Source organism: Littorina saxatilis, linkage group LG11 (assembly GCF_037325665.1).
Source record: "Littorina saxatilis isolate snail1 linkage group LG11, US_GU_Lsax_2.0, whole genome shotgun sequence".
NCBI classification, from domain to species: Eukaryota; Metazoa; Mollusca; class Gastropoda; order Littorinimorpha; family Littorinidae; genus Littorina; species Littorina saxatilis.
Window position 1 is genome coordinate 25,912,584 of NC_090255.1, and position 20,004 is coordinate 25,932,587.

The window sequence follows — 20,004 nt, forward strand, 5'->3', positions numbered from 1 at the left end:
CTGCTTTGGTGACCTTTGACCTTTTTCAAGGTCACAGGTATGTCTTGAATTCTTCAGGTATGCATTGTGTTGTGAATAGCAATTTCTTCCTGTCCATCTGATGCCTCATATAATATTCAGAACTGCGAAAGTGACTCGATCGAGCGTTTGCTCTTCTTGTTATTTTTTTAATTTATTTTAGATTTAGTCGATTTTAAAGGAGGTTACTTCCCTTAGTCTCGGTATGGTTCGCAAAATGTGCCAAAAGTTTTTGACTCGCATGCGAAGCAAAAGTGAGTATGTACTCGCCCGAGTCGTCTGTCCATCCGTCCGGAAAACTTTAACGTTGGATATTTCTTGGACACTATTCAGTCTATCAGTACCAAATTTGGCAAGATGGTGTATGATAAGGCCCCAAAAAACATACATAGTATCTTGACCTTGCTTCAAAAGGTCAAGGTCGCAGGGGCCATAAATGTTGTCTAAAAAACAGCTATTTTTCACATTTTTCCCATTTTCTCTGAAGTTTTTGAGATTTAATACCTCACCTATATATGATATATAGGGCAAAGTAAGCCCCATCTTTTGATACCAGTTTGGTTTACCTTGCGTCAAGGTCACAGGAGCTCTTCAAAGTTGGATTGTATACATATTTTGAAGTGACCTTGACCCTGAACTATGGAAGATAACTGTTTCAAACTTAAAAATTATGTGGGGCACATGTTATGCTTTCATCATGAGACACATTTGGTCACATATGATCAAGGTCAAGGTCACTTTGACCCTTATGAAATGTGACCAAAATAAGGTAGTGAACCACTAAAAGTGACCATATCTCATGGTAGAAAGAGCCAATAAGCACCATTGTACTTCCTATGTCTTGAATTAACAGCTTTGTGTTGCATGACCTTGGATGACCTTGACCTTGGGTCAAGGTCACATGTATTTTGGTAGGAAAAATGTGTAAAGCAGTTCTTAGTGTATGATGTCATTGCTAGGTTTAGTTATTTGACCTTGACCCTGAAGGTCATGTAAAGGCCAAGGTCTTCTGCGTTCGTGGGCTGAAACTCCCACGTACACTCGTGTTTTTTGCACGAGTGGAATTTTACGTGTATGATCGTTTTTACCCCGCCATTAAGGCAGCCATACGCCGCTTTCGGAGGAATAAAGGCCAAGGTCAAGCATGTGAGTCGTATGGGCTTTGCCCTTCTTGTTTTTTTTTTTGAGAAATGAAAAAAAGGGTTGGTCGGGTTACCCTAAACCAACACAGTTGCACAGATTTACCGTAGGTGAAACTTGGGTGTCTAGTAGAAAAGCAGGCTTGAATAAATTGGTCTTTTTACATTTAGTCAAGTTTTGACTAAATGTTTTAACGTAGAGGGGGGAATCGAGACGAGGGTCGTGGTGTATGTGCGTGTGTCTGTCTGTGTGTGTGTGTGTGTGTGTGTAGAGCGATTCAGACTAAACTACTGGACCGATCTTTATGAAATTTGACATGAGAGTTCCTGGGTATGATATCCTCAGACGTTTTTTTCATTTTTTTGATAAATGTCTTTGATGACGTCATATCCGGCTTTTCGTGAAAGTTGAGGCGGCACTGTCACGCCCTCATTTTTCAACCAAATTGGTTGAAATTTTGGTCAAGTAATCTTCGACGAAGCCCGGACTTCGGTATTGCATTTCAGCTTGGTGGCTTAAAAATTAATTAATGACTTTGGTCATTAAAAATCGGAAAATTGTAAAAAAATTATGTAAATGGAACTTTTAGAAGAAAGTAGAAAAAGATTTGATTTGACACAACATTGAAATGTCAAATGGATGATTTTGATGAAATAAAAACGATTCCTGTTCATATGAAAAGCAGACCGAAAAAAATCTCCCTGACACAATTATGAGACATTTAACGGGCAATTGCTTGCTCAATTTCCCAGCAAAATAAAATATATGAAAAGTGGGTGCCAATGGCACTGGTTTAAAAACGTGTGTGTCATCGGAAGCCTGTAGCACAGATCACTGGCCTGTGGTTGATCAGGGGAAGGCACTCTCGTCGGACAACCATGGCTGCCCTCAGCAGACGATGCGCTCCACTGTGCAAGTTTGGGAAACTTTTTCGTGCGAATGTACGACAGAAAGTCATCACCGGCCCTTTTAATTGTGCTTGTTCATGTCTATGATTCTATGATCATTGTGCTGTTCTGTCCGTTAATGTGTTTCTGTCTTCATTTGATAATTCGTTTGGTTTCATACATTTGCATGCACACTCACTGATAGCACTTAGGTACAGCAGTCCCTGCAATGTACGGCCCCCGGCGTGAGCGGACACCTGACATGTACGGACACATTTATTTTATCTCTTCTTTTCAACACTTTTCATAAAAATCCTTTTTACAGAACGTTAAAAGAAGTATTAGGAGTTTATTGTTTAGTAGCCACAAGAAGTGATTAGCATAGACTCAATCCTGTTGTTTGTGTGTCTCTGTGTGAGTGTATGGGGGAGGGGGTGGTGTGGTCACCCCTCCCGTGACCGGACACCTGCAATGTACGGACAGTTTTGCTATGGCCCAAGGGTGTCCGTTCATGAGAGGGACTGCTGTAATCAAGTTTTTACGACTGTTGTGTAACTTGATGTGTAATTTCTGTGGAGGGAAATAGTCCTTTAGTTTCATGTCGGTGTCCCATGCAACATACATTTGCCAAACAGCTATGTGTGCGTATATTATAAGTTAGTGGTAGGCCTATAGAAAATACTGATCAACAATTGAAGTCAGTTTTCACATCCTTTTTACTACCTATTTCTAATTTGTTTATTCTTGTTGCATGGTCAAATTTCAGCAATCGTATGTCATTCGGGACAGTGGACATGCCACCTGACCTTTTGTCACTGTCTCTACTGTCTACAGTATACATTTACATGCTTCACTGAGATAAGCGCAATCTGTCTCGGTCTTTGGGTTTGGGTTAGTCAAGCCTATGCTACTTGTGGTCTTGGTGTTGAAAGGTTTTCAGGTTGATGTTGTAGTTTCAGGCCGACAGATTGACTTGATGTGTTGATATTGCTTCACACGACTTAATTGACTTCTAGATCTTTAATGCATTCTGTTGAACGGTAAATGCAGGGAATACGTTCCATAAGTGGGACAGCATCAAGATACACACAGACGGAGTCTCAACCACACCCACTGCTGATCACAACTCAGGTGGATGGGATTCGAACCATCTGCCTCAATGACCCGAAGAAACGGTAAACATTTCTGTCAAGTTTAAGAAACTTTACATGAGAGGGCCTATAACTATATATATTTAATTTTAGATGTACTGATAATGTAGATGGTGCAATAAAGACATGTAGTTCATCCAAAGTAGCATTAGCTCATGCTGAGTCTGATTTAACTCACAGTAATTAATGCTAATGACTTGCTATTTATACATGTGAATGTTTTCATAAGCAAATATATTTAGAATAAACAATTAAAATTGATTGTTGATGAGGAGTTGAAGGTGTGTTTGTGACAAGGTTTATGTTTCAAATTAGTATACAGTCAAACCTGTCTGTAATGACCTGCAAAGGGAACACCTTGCCAAGGGGCTAACCAAAAGTAGTCCTTTTAGACAGGTGTTAAGTAAAAGGGAGAGAACCTTGTCTGGGATTAATTGAGGTGGTCGTATAATGGGCAGGTGGTCATTATGAAATGGTAAGTAAAAAGGAGAGACCCTTGTCTGGTATTTGTTTAGTGGTCGTAATGGGGCAGGTGGTCATTATCAAGAGGTGTTCTCCAGGGTAGATTCGGCCTTCCAATTTTGTGTCAACTGATCGAGTGCAACATATGAACTCATTTCAGAAATGCGCTGTCTCTCAACATGCTGAACCAGCTGCACCAGGCCCTGACGCCAGACAGCGAAGATCTGCGTGTCATCATCCTCCGGCACACAGGGCCTGTCTTCTCCGCTGGACATGACCTGAAAGAACTGGTATAATACACATAGCTTTTGCAGCAAGATTCCAAAATAACATATCCCTATAGACTAGTTCTTAAGAGGCGTTACTTAATAGCCGGTAGCACATGAATATGCTATTTTCTCGGAAGATTACAATCAGAGTTAATTTGCCTTCTTCTCTTTTTATAAAGAGAAACATTTTGATTTTGATTAGTACTGCTTTGCTTCCTCAGAAAGAACTGCTATATTACTGGGTTGTTTTTTTCTGAGTGATCTACAAGAAGAAGAAGAAGACTGGGTTGTTCTCTGGAGCTGGGTACCAAACTGTGATATGGGACCCAAAAACAGAACCAACTTCAAATTTATCAACAATATATCTCTGTGGTACCCAACTCCAGAGAACAACCCTACTCTAAGCGTTTGCAGGAAGATTCTGATCCTATCTTTGCCTTCTTTTCTTTCTATTAACTGAAACATTTTGATTTGATTTGTACTGCTTTGCGAATTGCCTCCTCTGAAAGAACTGGTATAATACACATAGCGTTTGCAGCAAGATTGCAATCAGAAGTTTGCTTTCTTCTCTTTCAGTGAACTGAAACATTTTTATTTTTAGTAGTACTGCTTTACCCCCTGAAAGAACTGGTATAATACACATAGCGTTTGCAGCAAGATTCACATCCAAGCTTTGCCTATTTTTTCTTTCTATGAACTAAAACATTTTGATTTTGATTTGTACTGCTTTGCCTCCTCTGAAAGAACTGGTAAAATACACATAGCGTTTGCAGCAAGATTCCAATCCGAGCTTTGCCTTCTTCTCTTTCTGTCAACAGACAATGTTTGATTTTGATTGGTACAGTAGAACCCCCCTTTTAAGACCTTCAAAAATCTGCGAAAATCAGGTCCTAAAAAGGAGGGAGTCTTAAAATAGGGGTCAATTTACCAGGCATGGGAATTGTCCGCTAAATCGCGGATTTCCGCAAAAAGGAAATTACGTTTCGGCAAAAATAAAAAATTGTCCGCAGCAAGAAAAAGGTAAATTAAATTATATATATATATACTATTGTCTCTATCCATTATTTGCTTACAGAAAAACGATCAAAATATTGGTCTTAAATGCTAAAATTTGTTTTTCTTCCGGGGGATTTTGCCCCCCTGGTCCCCCCATAGGGGCTCTGCCCCTGTACCCCACCAGACCTACGCGGCCCCTGAACCTTGACCTATTTTCAGAGTTTTTTCAATTTTGGAATTCCCATGCCTGATTTACAGAGGTTAAAAACAGAACATCTGAGAATACATGATCTTAAAAGGGAGGGAGTCTTATATTGGAGGGTCTTAAAAGGGGGGTTCCACTTTACCGCTTTGCCTCCTCTGGAGACAGAGTACAGCTGCCTATATTTGGCAGTGTTATTTAATAGAGACTTAGTTAAGTTAGGAAAAATAGACAGGAAGATAGCAAGAGAGAAAAGATTAAATAAAAAATTGAATAAAAATAAGAATCTGTAAACAAAAAATAGTCTATTCTTTATATATATGAAGTCTTATATCGCGCGCGTATCTCCAGACTCGGACTCAAGGCGCAGGGATCTATTCATGCCGTGTGAGATGGAATTTTTTACACAATACATCATGCATTCACATCGACCAGCAGATCGTAGCCATTTCGGCGCATATCCTACTTTTCACGGCCTATTATTCCAAGTCACACGGGTATTTTGGTGGATATTTTTTATCTATGCCTATACAATTTTGCCAGGAAAGACCCTTTTGTCAATCGTGGGATCTTTAACGTGCACACCCCAATGTAGTGTAAGAAAATGAATCTTTTCCTTTACATTCCGCAGACCGATAAGACTGGGAGGGAGTACCACGAGGAAGTCTTCAGCACCTGCTCCAGTGTCATGAATCTGGTTCAGGTAATGTTGGGGAGGCTTTTTGTATCTGTCTTAATAATATGCACGCTCGCACGTGCGCTTTCTCACGCATACATACGCACACATACACGCACACACAATGCAACGATTCTTTGAATCCCTTTTGACCCAGCTAGAAAGCGTTTTGTATTTTTTGTTCCATAAATAATCATTACATTCTATCTTCTTCAGTTATTTTCTTGAGAGAGGCCCTTGATGTGCACTTTGAGCGTGATTCATTGTCAGGTCTGTCTGTCTGTCTGTCTGTCTGTCTGTCTGTCTGACTGTCTGACTGTCGGTCGGTCTATCTGTCTGTTTGAATGTCTTTTATTTAGAGTTTATTTGTGCTTTTTGATATTGGGTTGCTTTTCTTGTGTGTAGTGTACTTTATTGACATGAACATGTGGTACTATAACAACAGTAAATAAGTAATAAGCTTTGTATGCTTTTTTGTTTCAGGATTTGCCAGTTCCTGTTATTGCTCAAATCCATGGTAAAACGAAAGGGACTAGGAAGTAGAGAGAGAGAGAGAGAGAGAGAGAGAGAGAGAGAGAGAGAGAGAGAGAGAGAGAGAGAGAGAGAGAGAGAGAGAGAGAGAGAGAGAGAGAGAGAGAGAGAGAGATCTAGAGAGAGAGAGAGAGAGAGAGAGAGAGAGAGATCTAGAGAGAGAGAGAGAGAGAGAGAGAGAGAGAGAGAGAGAGAGAGTGTATTGATTTGATTGATTGATTGATTGATTGCACCTTGTTGACCTGCTTCATTTTGATGGGATGTGCTTTATTGTTCATTCAAGTATACAATTCCTGTTGGTAGGACCACAACAACAATAGCAACAACAACAATGTTAGATGCGGAACATATTTTAACAGGGCAATCTTTTTTTCTGTATTTTCCACCCCAGTAAATAGGTTAAACTGCATAATAGAAACAACAACGTATGTAATGTTACACCAAACACGGAGCTTCAATATTTTCTTTGTTATTTTTGTCTGAATGATGACAAGATGAAAATTACTGCTAACAAAGTGATAGTTGTATCCTCACGCATTGTTAACCAGGGCTAGCCACAGCAGCAGGCTGTCAGTTGGTGGCTACGTCTGACATCGCTGTCGTCACTGAGCAGTCCAGATTTGCTACACCTGGGTGAGATTTTGTGTGTATCTGTATCTGTCTGTTACGCTGCACTTGTAGAACAAGTCATCCAGATGTCTGGCATTGTTGCAGCGGAGTGGGGGGGTGCGCAGCTAGTTCTTTATCGTCGTCTGGCTACTGCCAGCGCCGACTTGAAGCTCTCGGTCGATGCCGAGGTTACAGTTTCTTCATCTAATTGGTTCCAGGCCACTACAGTCTTTGGGAAAAACGAATGTCTGTATTGCTCAGTGTTACAGCGTGGCACAGTGAAGCATCTGCTATTGTTCCTGATGTAGTTGTCTACTGGATTCGAGGTGCTAAAGTCTCTGGAAGATTGACGTGGACGAATGAGGCGTCCTGGTTTTTGTGTCCACTGGCTTTGAGGAATGATTGTGAATGTCATTCTTTTGAGCAGGCAGGATTTTATCAGTATGTTGCTTTTAAAGGCTGCCCTTTTCGTAGCGTTCATTCATTAATTCCTATTGTTTACATGTGCCAATAATGTTATAAAACTGTACCTAAGGGGATATAATAACGATTAGCTGTAGCTTTTGAACACAGAACAAATTATTTCAGTATTGCAAAGTGGTTTTGATAGTGTCGAATGTAAACAAAACAGTCTCAAAGTGAAAGTGGATGTTTCCCGGAAATTGCGAAGTTAACAAGAATACAGAAAAGCGCGCTTTCCTGCTTAGCACAATACGCTACCGCGCTAATCTGGCGTGTCAATATCACTACGTTTTGCACGTGGAAGGTGAGCGATTTCCTTCACGTGGGGATTGGCGACGCTGTACTGCCTATGTTGACAGTCTAAAAATAGCCCAAGTCCTGGAGAACATAGCAATAAAGAATTAATTATTTCTTGTAATTGGTAAGGACTTCAAAGCTAAAATTTTGCAGGAAGCTTAATTTATACATCCCCGCAACGATGGGAAAAGCCCTGGAAGTAATTAAATAGGACAATGTCAGCCTTTAATCATCATCTTCATCAACATCATCATCATAATCGTTCCCATCATCATTGTTGTTGTTGTCGTCATCACCATTGTTGTTGTCGATCGTCATCGTCCACATCTCTTTTCCTAAGTCATTGTCTTCACCAGGACACATCTAAATATTAGGTGTTGATATAAGTGATTTTGTATTGCGTGTGAAATATTAACCCTGTTTAGTGTGAATGGTGAATAATTGATTGCATGTGTAGTTTATTATAAATAAACCTTTGCTGCTTTCTTGCTGTTGTGGTGTGAATGTTAAAGAGGGAAAACTTATTATTCATAACACTACATGTAGTGAAGTTTATATCAATTGAGTATCAAAGTAAGATACTTTACAATAACATTCCACATTTTTTAAGGTAGAAAAGCAGATTTAGCTTTCATACTTTATACCGGAGACTCATTTTGCAGGGTTGCTGTGGGTCTGTTCTGTACGACCCCTGGGGTCGCAGTGGGTCGGTCTGTGCCCCGGAAAGTGGCTCTGGAGATGATGTTCACGGGTCAGCCCATTTCCGCTCATGGTGAGGCAGCATCTTTTATTCATGTCGATGACACAGGCAGACAGCTAAATGTGTGACGGCATTTACATTTTGATTAAGACCTAAAAAAAATGTAAGAATTTTAGGTCCTAATAAGTGATGTAATCTAAAAATGAAAATAAGTTTACAGACGTTAAGAATAAAAATTCTGCGAAAGTGCAAGTTTTACCGTTTTTATTGTATTTTCTTTTAAAGGCTTGTGCTTTGCACAATGAACTCTTCGCATTGTGCCAAACAGTGTAGCATCCCAGCAGATATTAATGGAAGGGCGCTGGTTCGATCTGTGCGACGCTTAGTTTTCGAGATAGGTGTGACTGACGAAGAACAGGACGTCACATTCCAAATAAGCACGACTTTGTTGCAGGTGAAAGCCGTTGACATTGCATTTCTTCGGGAGGTTTCCGCAAAAATAGATATTACATGATTTGCGCGAAACAGTTGAGAAGCAGACGATCTCTGTTCGTCTCGTGATAACGTTATTTTGTATGATAACGATTCACTTGCAAACTAAAGTATACAATTTGGTATGTCAGTGGTAAATGTAAATAGAAATGTGTAATACAGACAAAGCAAACAAATAAACGTGTTTTTTGTGTGAAAATGTTGCATCGTTTGGGTGGCCACGTGATGTACACAAAGCAAAGTGCGGGACGGACTCTGCTCTGTGCTGTAACACTGGCAAGTTCAAAACACGAGAAAAACGATTTTGTTATGCGGGCAGCCATGGGGGATGTATGTATTTTTCAAAATAAGTCTTGTATTTATCACTGTACTCAGGCCCTGTTATTTTTTTCGTTACACCTAAAACCGTTATTACTTGTGAGCGACGCAGCATTATATAAATCCATGGTACAGCAGTACCTGCGATGTGTGGACCCTCCCATGAGAGGACACCTCCCTTAAAAGGACACCTTTTCTTGTCCCTTGTTATATTATCTCTACCAAAGTATACCTGTCATGACAGGCCACCTGCAATGTAGGGACACTTTTGGCTGGTCCCAAGGGTGTCCTTTCATCGCAGGTACCACTGTACGAACCTTTTGATTTGTTTTGCAGTTGTATAGACTGACTGGTGATTTTGTCAACAGATGCCTTGCTTCATGGTTTGGTCAGCAAAGTTGTTCCCGAAGAGAAACTAGAAGAAGAGGTAATGTAGTACTTTTACATGTGAGTGTGTGTGTGTGTGTGTGTACATGTGCATGTGTGTGCTCTTGTATATATAATACCAGATGAATACCCGCTTCGCCGGGTGTACGCTGGCTTTGCCGGCGCACCGCACGAAGGAAGGGAGATAAACGTGCAAAACACTGGAGAAGAGTAATACCCGGCTTCACCAGGACAGTGACCTTCTAAAAATAGTATAACAGGAATATGGATTGAGCGTTGTCGACAGTGACCTTCTAAAAATAGAAACGGGAATATGGATTGACGCCACACGAAGGAAGGGAGGTAAACGCTGAAAACACTGGAGAAGATAAGGAAGAGTTACTGGTAGTGGATCCAGACAAAAAAACCAAAATTGGTTCAGCGCTGCGCGCTGAGAGCACGTGTTGAAATATCTCATCGACCAGGTTGTGTCCTGTCCCCGGTGTACCTGAATATGCCCACCAAATTTGAAACAGATCCATCGAGAACCTTGGCCGTGCATCGCGAACAGACACACAGACACAAGTCGTATATGAGTTGTTCTTTGCTGCTGGTCACAAGTGGGGGTCAGCTCACACGGACGCATTTTTCAATACAGTCTAGGGGAGAAACTGGTCACAAAGCACCCAGTACATGCCAGAGAGATAGGAGAATCGGCACAATCAAAGAAAATACCAAAATCATTCAATAGATATGGAAATATTAAGATTTACTGTGAAAATGCCAGCAAAAATGGCGTCCAAAAACGGGAACGCACACTTGGTGCGTCTTTGAAGACTTACCTCCCGTTCTGTGTTGTTGATAATAGTCGTGTTTGTGCTGTTGTTGTTGAAATAGTATCTAATAAAACTGATGCAGTTCTTGAAATGTTGCAAATTATTGTTGTCTTTGTGAAATGCGAGAGTGTTCTGAGGCGTAATCTGCATACGGCTGATGTCCCACATAGGGTACCCCACTTCGATCAGCGTATCACTCCAAATGAGCTTCATAGCAGAAAAGCAGATACACTACCAACACACTGCATAACAGATCTACAAGTCTGAGCCAGAATCATTGAAATTTACTTTCTGTATAAAATATTGCAATCAAATTTGTTCACGATGTCCCACAAATAACGCAGGTTACCCTCGCCTTCGATTCAAAGTAACTCCAATCTGACTTAATTACAATCAAAACGCAGATGACGAACTGATTCACCACAAATTTGTGGTATTTTACACACAAATTTCAACTGTGTTGTTTCGCGATAAACAGCCATAAACAAACAAATGTGGCGCCGTCACGTCGCCTTGGAAGGAATAACGCAGGTGACCAAGGCTTGTTTCCGATACCTGTCTGATTAAAATCATCGTTTTTTCACGAATGACGACTCTTTGGCAGATCTGGTGAGTTGGAAACTGTCTATGAATGTTTCATTTAATGTCAAATGCGTACATTCTTGTCGATATTGTTCCCTTTCGGCTCATAAATTAAGTCAATCGTCGTGTTGTCCGAAAGTGACTTTTGTCACCATAGAACTTACTGTGCTTTGATCATTGACTGAGAAGAATCTTCCGATGACACTAGTTCATTTCACTACGCGACTGCAGATCTGCAAGGAAACTTATGGCAGGGGAAATAAGCTTAACTGAAGACGAATAAGCGGAGTAACTGTTCTTCAACGGATTGCTCTCACTGATCTAAATATTTAGATCTTGTCGTCTGCTAGTCTGCTAGTAAGTGGTCTTCGGTCGTGTGAAAGTCACATCTATTTCGACTGTGTGCATCGATCCGTGTTGTGAAATGTTGATCTTTGATGATTTGGCAACATAACTTCGCTAAATGTGCTTCGAGTGTATCTCCCCGCCGCAACGTCTTTAAACAAGACCATGTTTCGACAGCCCAGACGGGGAGGATCCTCGATAGCTCACAGGGTATATAATGTTTTCCGCCGTTTTTTGAAGAATCCTTTCAAATTTGCTATTCCAAAAGTACCCTATGACACGACTCGAGTGGCAAAGAACATTCTCTGCAATTCCTGTCTCAGTCCGTGCAGCCGTTTCGGGTCCTATCGTCATCATACAAACATACACACAGACACACAAGAACCAGCTTTAAAAGTTAGATTATGTAGGAACCATGTGAACCAGTGCTTTTTTCTTATGTACAACAGATACTACAGTATTTCTGCTTTATGAAAAGCAATATTTCAAAAACAAAACTAGAGATTTGAATTTTGACCACTTTTCCCCCTTTCTGTCACCAGTACTGAAGAACAACTCATATATATAGATAGATATATACGGCTTGTGTGTGTGTGTGTGTGTGTGTGTGTGTGTGTGTGTGTATGAGGGAGGGGGTGGGGGGTAGTATAGATGTGGGCATATAATGCCTGTCTGGAGTACTTATGGTGTCAGACGGATCACACTTTTCCATCCATTGTTCAATTGTATGGACAATGAATTATCTTGTGTCAATTCTTCACTTTTGCATATCTTTGATGCCTTTTTCTTATATCTTGTTTTTATTTGTCTGTTCCTGGTGTGTGTTTCAGACAATGAAAATAGCCAAAAAAATCTGTGAATACAGCAAGGATGTGATAGCCTTAGGGAAGGCTGCCTTCTACTCACAAATGAGTCTGGAAAAGAAAGCCGCCTACAGGTAATTTTGTGTTGCCTCTTTTAGTCAAAGAGATGTTGATGTCAAAGTTAGTTCACTGTCCAGACAGAGAGAGAGAGAGAGAGAAATTTAAGTTTTACGTCCTCACGGCAAATTAACCCATTAGGGGCGTGTTCCCGGGTTTTACCCCGACTTTAGATGGGAGGGAGGGAGGGAGGGGGGAGGGAGAGAGGGGGAGGGAGAGGGAGAGGGGGAGAGGGAGGGAGAGAGAGGGGGAGAGGGAGAGGGAGAGAGGGGGAGGGAGGGAGGGAGGGAGAGAGAGAGGTACAGACACGGACAGACACGGACAGACAGACAGACGTTTGTGTGTGTGCACATGCTTGTATACATGAGCTGTTGTTGCTTCCTTCTTCATGAGAGTATTGATTGATTTTCCTTCTACAGTGGAACCTCACCTTTGATACATTCAATAATCTGAGAAAATCAGGTCTTGAAGAGGAGGGAGTCTTAAAACGGGGGTAAATTTACAGAGGTTATGAACAGAAAGTCCAAGAAAACAGGGTGTTAAAATGGAGGAAGTCTTAAATGGGGGGGGGGGGGGGGGGGGGGGGGGGGGTCTTATAATGGGGCTTTCACTGTACCAGCTCAGAATGCTTACTCCTGATTAGTTTTATATGCAGTTTATCAACAGTTTTCTTTCTTATACATCGTTTTCTTGTCAGTCCGAGAAGTTACTGTTACTGTGGATATGTAGTATACAGACATTGTAAGACAACATTGATTTTTGCAGGTTTTCAGAGAAAGTAATGGTGGAGAATTTACAGTTGCAAGACTGTAAGGAGGGGATTGGTGCCTTTATTGAGAAAAGGAAACCAAATTGGAAAGATTGAAAATCACATTTGGTTTAACAGTACGTTATATCCCCAAAGCAACACCAAAAAAGCATCGTTTTTATTGTGCCGTCTTTACTTTAATTTGTATTTAATCATGCAGCTGTACATTATAGGTGTGAGTGATTTTTATTTTGCAAATACACTGCTCTGGACATTGACAAGCACACACACAACACACGTACAATTAACACACACTCACACACAAAATGTACACACATACTAATTTACTCAAGGATTATATTTTAATACCCTCTGACCCTCCTGAACTGTGTGGTGGGGGGGGGGGGAGAAAGGGGGGGGGGGGGTGGGGATGCTGAAATTTTTTTTTATTTTGAACGATTATATATGTTAACGTTACATTACAAAAACGGTTTTTTAACATTTCACTGCAACTGTTTTTTAAGCGTTTTCAAGCAAACGTTAAATTAACGTTTGAAAAAGGTTTGATTTTGAACGGTGATGTGTTAACGTTTATTTAACGTTTTTTAATGTTTCACTGCAAACCGTTTTATAATTGTTTTCAGGCAAACTTTAAATTTACGTTTGAAAAAGGTTTTCCATGATAACGGTTTGCTTGCTAACGTTAATTTTATGTTAATTTCATGTTTGCCTTTAAATTGTTTTCTGCTAACGTTAATTTACGGGCGGGGATATAGCTCAGTTGGTAGCGTGCTGGATTTGTATTCAGTTGGCCGCTGTCAGCGTGAGTTCGATCCCAGGTACGGCGGAAATTTATTTCACAGAGTCAACTTTGCGTGCAGACTCTCTTCGGTGTCCGAACCTCCCCCCGTGTACACTACATTGGGTGTGCACGTTAAAGATCCCACGATTGACAAAAGTGTCTTTCCTGGCAAAATTGCTTAGGCACAGTTAATAATTGTCTACCTATACCCGTGTGACTTGGAATAATAGGCCGTGAAAGGTAAATATGCGCCGAAATGGCTGCAATCTACTGGCCGTATAAAATTTCATCTCACACGGCATCACTGCAGAGCGCCTAGAACTGTACCCACGGAATATGCGCGATATAAGACTCATTGATTGATTGATTGATTAAATGCTAACCGTTAACCAAAATCTAACCATGCAAATTAACGTTAGCATGCTATGGGGGTTGTTACTGAATTTACAGAATGTATTACCTTGCTTCTGCTGTAATATGTGTATGTGAATGAAATAGCTAGGATGTATCATAGACCAAATAACCTGGACCGCCAACTCGTCACGTGACCCTTCGAGGTTACGACGCTCGACTTTCAGGGGCGCTTAGCGTCCGGTTTGAAATTCCAGCGATTCGAAGACAGTGAAAAGAAAGCACGCTCCAGTTATTTGTGACAATGGGAGGTGACAATGAACTGGATTTTCCAAAACTCCAAACTAAACTTAACAAAACTCATCGAAAAACATGTTCCATGTGCACTTTAGCTGAGTTTATTTTAGCATTTTCAGAACTTACCTCGGCAACTTCGTCCATGTTTACAATCGACACCGGATATGACATCCCCCTGATTTCTGAAAGGCCATGTAAGCGTAGGTTCCTAAATGCGAGAGGCCGCTACCTCGTAATAGAGAGAAAGAGCGGAGAGAGAGCTAGTTGGCGGTCCAGGATAAAATTTTAATGGTCTATGGATGTTTGCAGTTACATGTTTATATTCAGTGAGAGAGCCTGAACATTATGAGTTTGTGTTATATATAATTAATATATATTTACACATATATATCTATGCATGAGAATAAAGTGGGATTTTTACATTTATATTAATCAAAGCAAAATTATTTGGTTTGAAAAACTGAACTTGAAACAATGATAATCTGATAAAATACAAACTTAGATGGTGTGCAATGAAGACTAGTGCATAATACTAGTAGTAGTAGCTGCATGGTTATTTAAAGAGAAAAAACCGCACCCTTTTATGGAAAAAGGTGTGTGTGTCACATATATATATATATATATATAATTATGTGTGTGTGTGTGTGTGTGTGTGTGTGTGTGTGTGTGTGTGTGTGTGTGTGTGCGTGTGTTTGTGTGCAGTGTGTGTGTATGTGTGTTGAGGGGTGAGAAGGCATGTGTGGGAACATTTTTATTTTACACACACACACTGTAGACAGAAATCACCATAGCTAAATGCCACACAGAGACACATGCAACCCAAATCAAACACTGTACATGTACACATAGAAAGATAGGCACACACTAGTGCTGAAATCACAATAATGCATGTTCACCATATGAACTGAAATAAAAAAGGAATCTCTCTCTCTCTCTCTCTCTCTCTCTCTCTCTCTCTCTCTCTCTCTCTCTCTCTCTCACACACACACACACACACACACACACACACACACTCACTCACTCACTCACTTGCACACACACACACACACACATACACACACAGACAGTAATAACCCTGTAGACAGTCTTTTCAACCTTGAATAAACACCAGACGCAGTCATTTCTACAAAGTCACAAACACTAACTGGCACAATTTGACAACGGCACGTTCTATCGATTTTGGAGCAGACGACACATTTCCCGAGTTGCTTCCCTTGGACCACGGCGCATGTCGATCGTACGGAGCATCTATATCCGGTCTTCCAGCAGCAGACTGATCTTGGTGACCTGAGTTGCTCTCTGGCACTTTTTCTGGCGCTGTTTGTGTTATAATTGGTAAGTACATTTATTTGTTCATTTAAACGTGTGTTTTGGTACTGTGGCGTCTTTTGTGAGTCTGCTAGCTCGGTCCGTTGAGGATCGTTGGTGGTACTGGCTGTTTGATGTCTCGCAAAACAAACTGTTCGTCTGTTGCATGTTTTCTTCCATGGGGGGCATTGTCACCGAAATTGGGGCTGTGTGCGCGCTCGTGTCTGTGGGAGATCCTCCAATGGATTATTGACTATATTTAGGCCACACCAGGGGAGGGATTCAGCCATGAATGCGATAAGAAAATTGAGTACCTATCGTGGTTCATTACTGACATTAGGGGAACTTCCTCCTGCGTGATTGAACGTTTGAATTTCGATCGCTGTGACCACACTAGTCACTAGGCGAGGAACATCTCCAGCAAATACACCGGAAAGAGATAACCATCATTGACAGGCCTCTGTTTATAGATGGGCAGAGTTTATGGGGGATCGGGAATGGGTATTTGTGCCCTAGGAATAGGATGTGCGTCTACGTCTAAAGTAGTTGAGATTTTCTGAGAGGAGCAGCGACAGTACTTAAATAAGTTGTACATTTCTTGTACTACTACTAGCTGTTGAGTTTTGTGTTAAAATGCATCCATTGTTTTGCATGTTGCAATTAATAATGTCACTGGCAAGAGGGGGGGGGGTCCTCTTCTTTGTCTTTATGAGAGTGTGTGCATGCATATATCGCGGGCGCGCGCCCTAGTAAGTGTGTGTGTGTGTGCACTTTCTTCAGCATATTATATATCAATTATTAAAAATGTCAAACTTTTTGATGCTAAACCATTCCTTATACATGTGAATAATATTATGCAGCAAATTACAACAGTGGGAAAAAAGGAGTCTTCCAATATTTATTCTTTCTTTCTTTATCATGCATACATTTGAAAAAATGGGTTAATTTATTATCAAACCATCATCAGTTATAATGTTTTGCACACATTCTTCCAATGGAAGCCATGTTAATTCCTCTCTCTCTGATGTTTTGAATTTACTGTTGTTCAATTGTGAAAGTAAATTTAAATTTGTTAACTATTTTGAAGGGATACTGACATGACTAGAATAAGGGAAATAGGCCAGTCTGAAGAGGTAATATATTTTTTATTGGTGTGATTTTAAAAATGTAGACTCATGACTGACAATGAGATATATTGTCTTTTCGTGATTGAGAATCTCCAGAATTCTTCACTCAGAGTCAGAGAAACAAAAGACTGAAAGTATTTTCATGATTGAAGAACATTGAGTTTTCTTTCTGAACTAGTGAAAGATCCAACTGCTCCTTTGGGTGTATCCCAAGAACCATGCCAATGTAGAAACAAAATTCTTGATTATTTTCATGACTCCAAACCTTCAGAATTTCTTCTTTAGAGATCCAGCTTAAAGTCAGTGCCTGTGCGTCTAGTCCAAAGAACCTGAACTTTCTTTTCAAGGTGCCAGAGATCATTCTCGAGATCCCCAGATTGTATCAGAGATTTTGCTTCATTTATTCACAAAATATCTGAGGGGAGGCGTGCCTTCCGGCTTAATTTTAAAAATATTGTTTTAACAATGTTAATATTAATTCATGCTTGCATGATCCAACAGCATGTGCCTATGGATGTAGCCCAAGCAACACAAGACTCAGCTTCTTGTTTCCCAGGCCCTGCCGTCCATTTGATAAACAAAGGGCTGGAATTATACACAGTGGATTCCAGAGCCCTGTCAGAATTAGTCAAATTGCCTGCCCTGAAACTAAAGTGCTGCTTCTTGTGGTAGCCTGTGGCAGGGTAGCCTGTGGTAGACACTTTATGGATGTGAGCCTCCTGTGTGTGTTCAGGGTTAACAGATCCGACTGTCTTGTTTGCACAGAGACACTGGGAGGATGTTATGGAGAGCAAATAAAAAGTTCTGTTATCGGTTGTGAAATTCTCTAGTGCAGTACAGTTTGGCGTAGGACTTGGTTAAATATTATTTGATGGGTTAATGATTACACTGTAGATAGTGTTGTTTCTCTCTCTCTCTTAACCCTTGTGCTGTTCCTTCTCGCTCTTAACCATTTCACTGCCTGTAGGACATCAGCTGACATCCAGTGTAACTTGCTTTGCTTTAACGAGCAACAAACCGTTCAATAAACAACAACAGAAGAAGAAAAACCACAAACAAACAATTTGTGTGTGTATTGTTGTATTCATTTATACATCAAGGGCACACTGTAAGTTGTCAATTGATATCATGTTAATGCTTCATATACAAATATTTCCTGGCATCGAACAGGTTAATGAATTACATAATAGTAATAAAGTGATAATATTCTCTCTCTCTCTCTCTCTCTCTCTCTCTCTCTCTCTCTCTCTCTCTCTCTCTCCATTATCCTGAAAATAGTGAACCAACAAACAAATCATGATTTTCTGTAATTTTTCATAAATTTATGTTGAGTTATCATGACAAATCTATATATTTTTGCATTGGGGATTGTAATATACTGCAAATATACATTTTTTCACACTGTGTAGTTATTGTCTAAGGTCTAATGCACAGCGCTATTACTGATGGGTTGAGTAGGGATTTCCTGTATGTCAGCTTATCCTATGGAACTGACACTCAATACTTGTTCCACTGTTGCTAATGGTGAGGGTAAACCTCCCGAACCGATTAACACTGTACTGGGGTTCATTGTCTTTGCTAATAATTGTAGGAACACTTGTGTGCAGTTTCTGTTTTGTGTTGACTACACCCAGACCTACTTAACAATCCGCCCTCTCTTCACTATTCTCAAGTGTTATGATGCAGCACAAAACTGTCATCTGTTGTGATTTAGTAAGCAGACAGTACTTTCAGTGTATTGCTAGCATGAAATAAAAGTTGATATTAAAATCATCTTCATAAATGGTACATAATAATAAGACAGATGTAATCGTGTGTCAAACACTACGATCACCTCGGGAAGCGAAGTGCAATCAAACAGGATTGAAAAAGTTAGGGCTAATTTCTAAGCCCTATAAAAACTGTTATGCAAACCCGAAGGTTTCCATGAACATACAGACAATCGGAAACCACCAGACCCCATCACAAACAGAATCTCACAAACCACGGGTGTTGACTTAAAGGCCAACAACTCGGGTGCAGAGTCTGCTGTGAAAGGAGCGGTAGCCTCCCCTGTCACAGGGAGGACATTGAACCTTTGTTCAATTGCTAGATTTATTTTCAGTTGTTAGTTGAGCTGTATAATTCAACGAAAACATGGTGTTGCAACAACAAAAAGAAATAATAATAAGGCAAAAAAAAAAAATTGTCTGTTTCTGGTAACATGGCTAAAAAAAATAGGGTAGGTAGGTAGGGATTTTTTAAATTTTTTTTTTAATTTTTTTTTTTTACCCCAAATGTAGACCAATAAAACTAACTTTAAAAATCACGCAAAGAGACTGGATTCACTATACATAGAGACTGTGATGTAGGGTTATGCCCCTTCAATCGTCAGCGGACTTTCGTTTTCACACATTTTTGTTGTTCATTTTCCCACCCTGTCCTTTACCACCAAAAAAAAAAAAAAAATTTTTGAGTTTGGAAAAAAAAAGTTTAGGGTTGGCGCCGAAATTTAGGGTCAGTCGGGTGACCAGAAACAGACAATTTTTTTTTTGGGCCTAAGTATCACACTCACAAACACACTCACTCACTCTTTCTCTCCGTCCCCCTCTGCACGCAAGCACACACACACACACACACACACAGAAACACACGCACACGCACACACACTATAACTCAACCCACCTGACCTGGTAGTCGGTACCCCTCTCTTTAGACTTCACCTTATCAGCGTCTGGAAGCAAGTCCCATTACTCTGCAAAGCGGGTTAAACGCAGCAGATGAAAGTTACCTCCCTTCGGCCAAGGAGCCGAAGCAGTGTCGGTGAATTCAGCCAGCGACAGGGAACTGCGGCAGCCAAATTGATGATCCCTCTCAGATTTGACCCATACTGTGATGGATATGCCTAGACTATTTGCCGTTCGTGACTCTTACTCTCAGTAGTCGTCTGCTGAAAAATAAGAAGACCTTCAATGAGTATTGGGAAAGAAGTGATAATGCCGTCTACATTTCACAATTATGCACGAACTTGCAAATTACAAGTAGTAGTAATTACGGACATGTGAGCACGGGTGGAGGAGGAGAGGGGGGGTGGGGGGTGTTTTGAAAGGGTTGGGAGATGATCAGATGGTTG

At 40.6% G+C, this 20,004-nt stretch overlaps 2 protein-coding genes and 1 long non-coding RNA gene across 3 annotated transcripts in view; all 3 read left to right on the forward strand.

The window, feature by feature from the left end:
* The first annotated feature begins 1,971 nt into the window (after window positions 1-1,971).
* Window positions 1,972-13,398, forward strand: LOC138980137 (enoyl-CoA hydratase domain-containing protein 3, mitochondrial-like). Its single transcript, XM_070352970.1, has 10 exons — window positions 1,972-2,099; window positions 3,096-3,220; window positions 3,819-3,948; window positions 5,757-5,828; window positions 6,285-6,318; window positions 6,881-6,965; window positions 8,363-8,472; window positions 9,579-9,637; window positions 12,170-12,276; window positions 13,025-13,398. The coding sequence occupies exons 1-10, from the start codon at window positions 2,037-2,039 to the stop codon at window positions 13,122-13,124; spliced, it is 885 nt and encodes a 294-aa protein (XP_070209071.1). The 5' UTR covers window positions 1,972-2,036; the 3' UTR covers window positions 13,125-13,398.
* A 2,377-nt stretch (window positions 13,399-15,775) lies between these two features.
* LOC138980133 (transmembrane and coiled-coil domains protein 2-like) overlaps window positions 15,776-20,004 on the forward strand; it is a 155,737-nt gene continuing 151,508 nt past the window's right edge. Inside the window, exon 1 of the mRNA XM_070352963.1 lies at window positions 15,776-15,792. The gene's annotated coding sequence lies outside the window, so the exon portion shown is untranslated. The remainder of the gene's footprint in view (window positions 15,793-20,004) is intronic.
* Window positions 18,559-19,932, forward strand: LOC138980119 (uncharacterized). Its single transcript, XR_011460243.1, has 3 exons — window positions 18,559-18,698; window positions 18,958-19,063; window positions 19,435-19,932. It is a non-coding gene; the product is annotated as an uncharacterized lncRNA (long non-coding RNA).

Coding starts and splice junctions, on each gene's coding strand:
- LOC138980137 (XM_070352970.1), top strand. CDS start 2,037: ATGGCTGCCCTCAGCAGACGATGCGCTCCACTGTGCAAGTTTGGGAAA. Junction 5,829..6,284: donor GTGTCATGAATCTGGTTCAG/GTAATGTTGGGG, acceptor TTTTTGTTTCAG/GATTTGCCAGTTCCTGTTAT. Junction 9,638..12,169: donor AAGAGAAACTAGAAGAAGAG/GTAATGTAGTAC, acceptor TGTGTGTTTCAG/ACAATGAAAATAGCCAAAAA.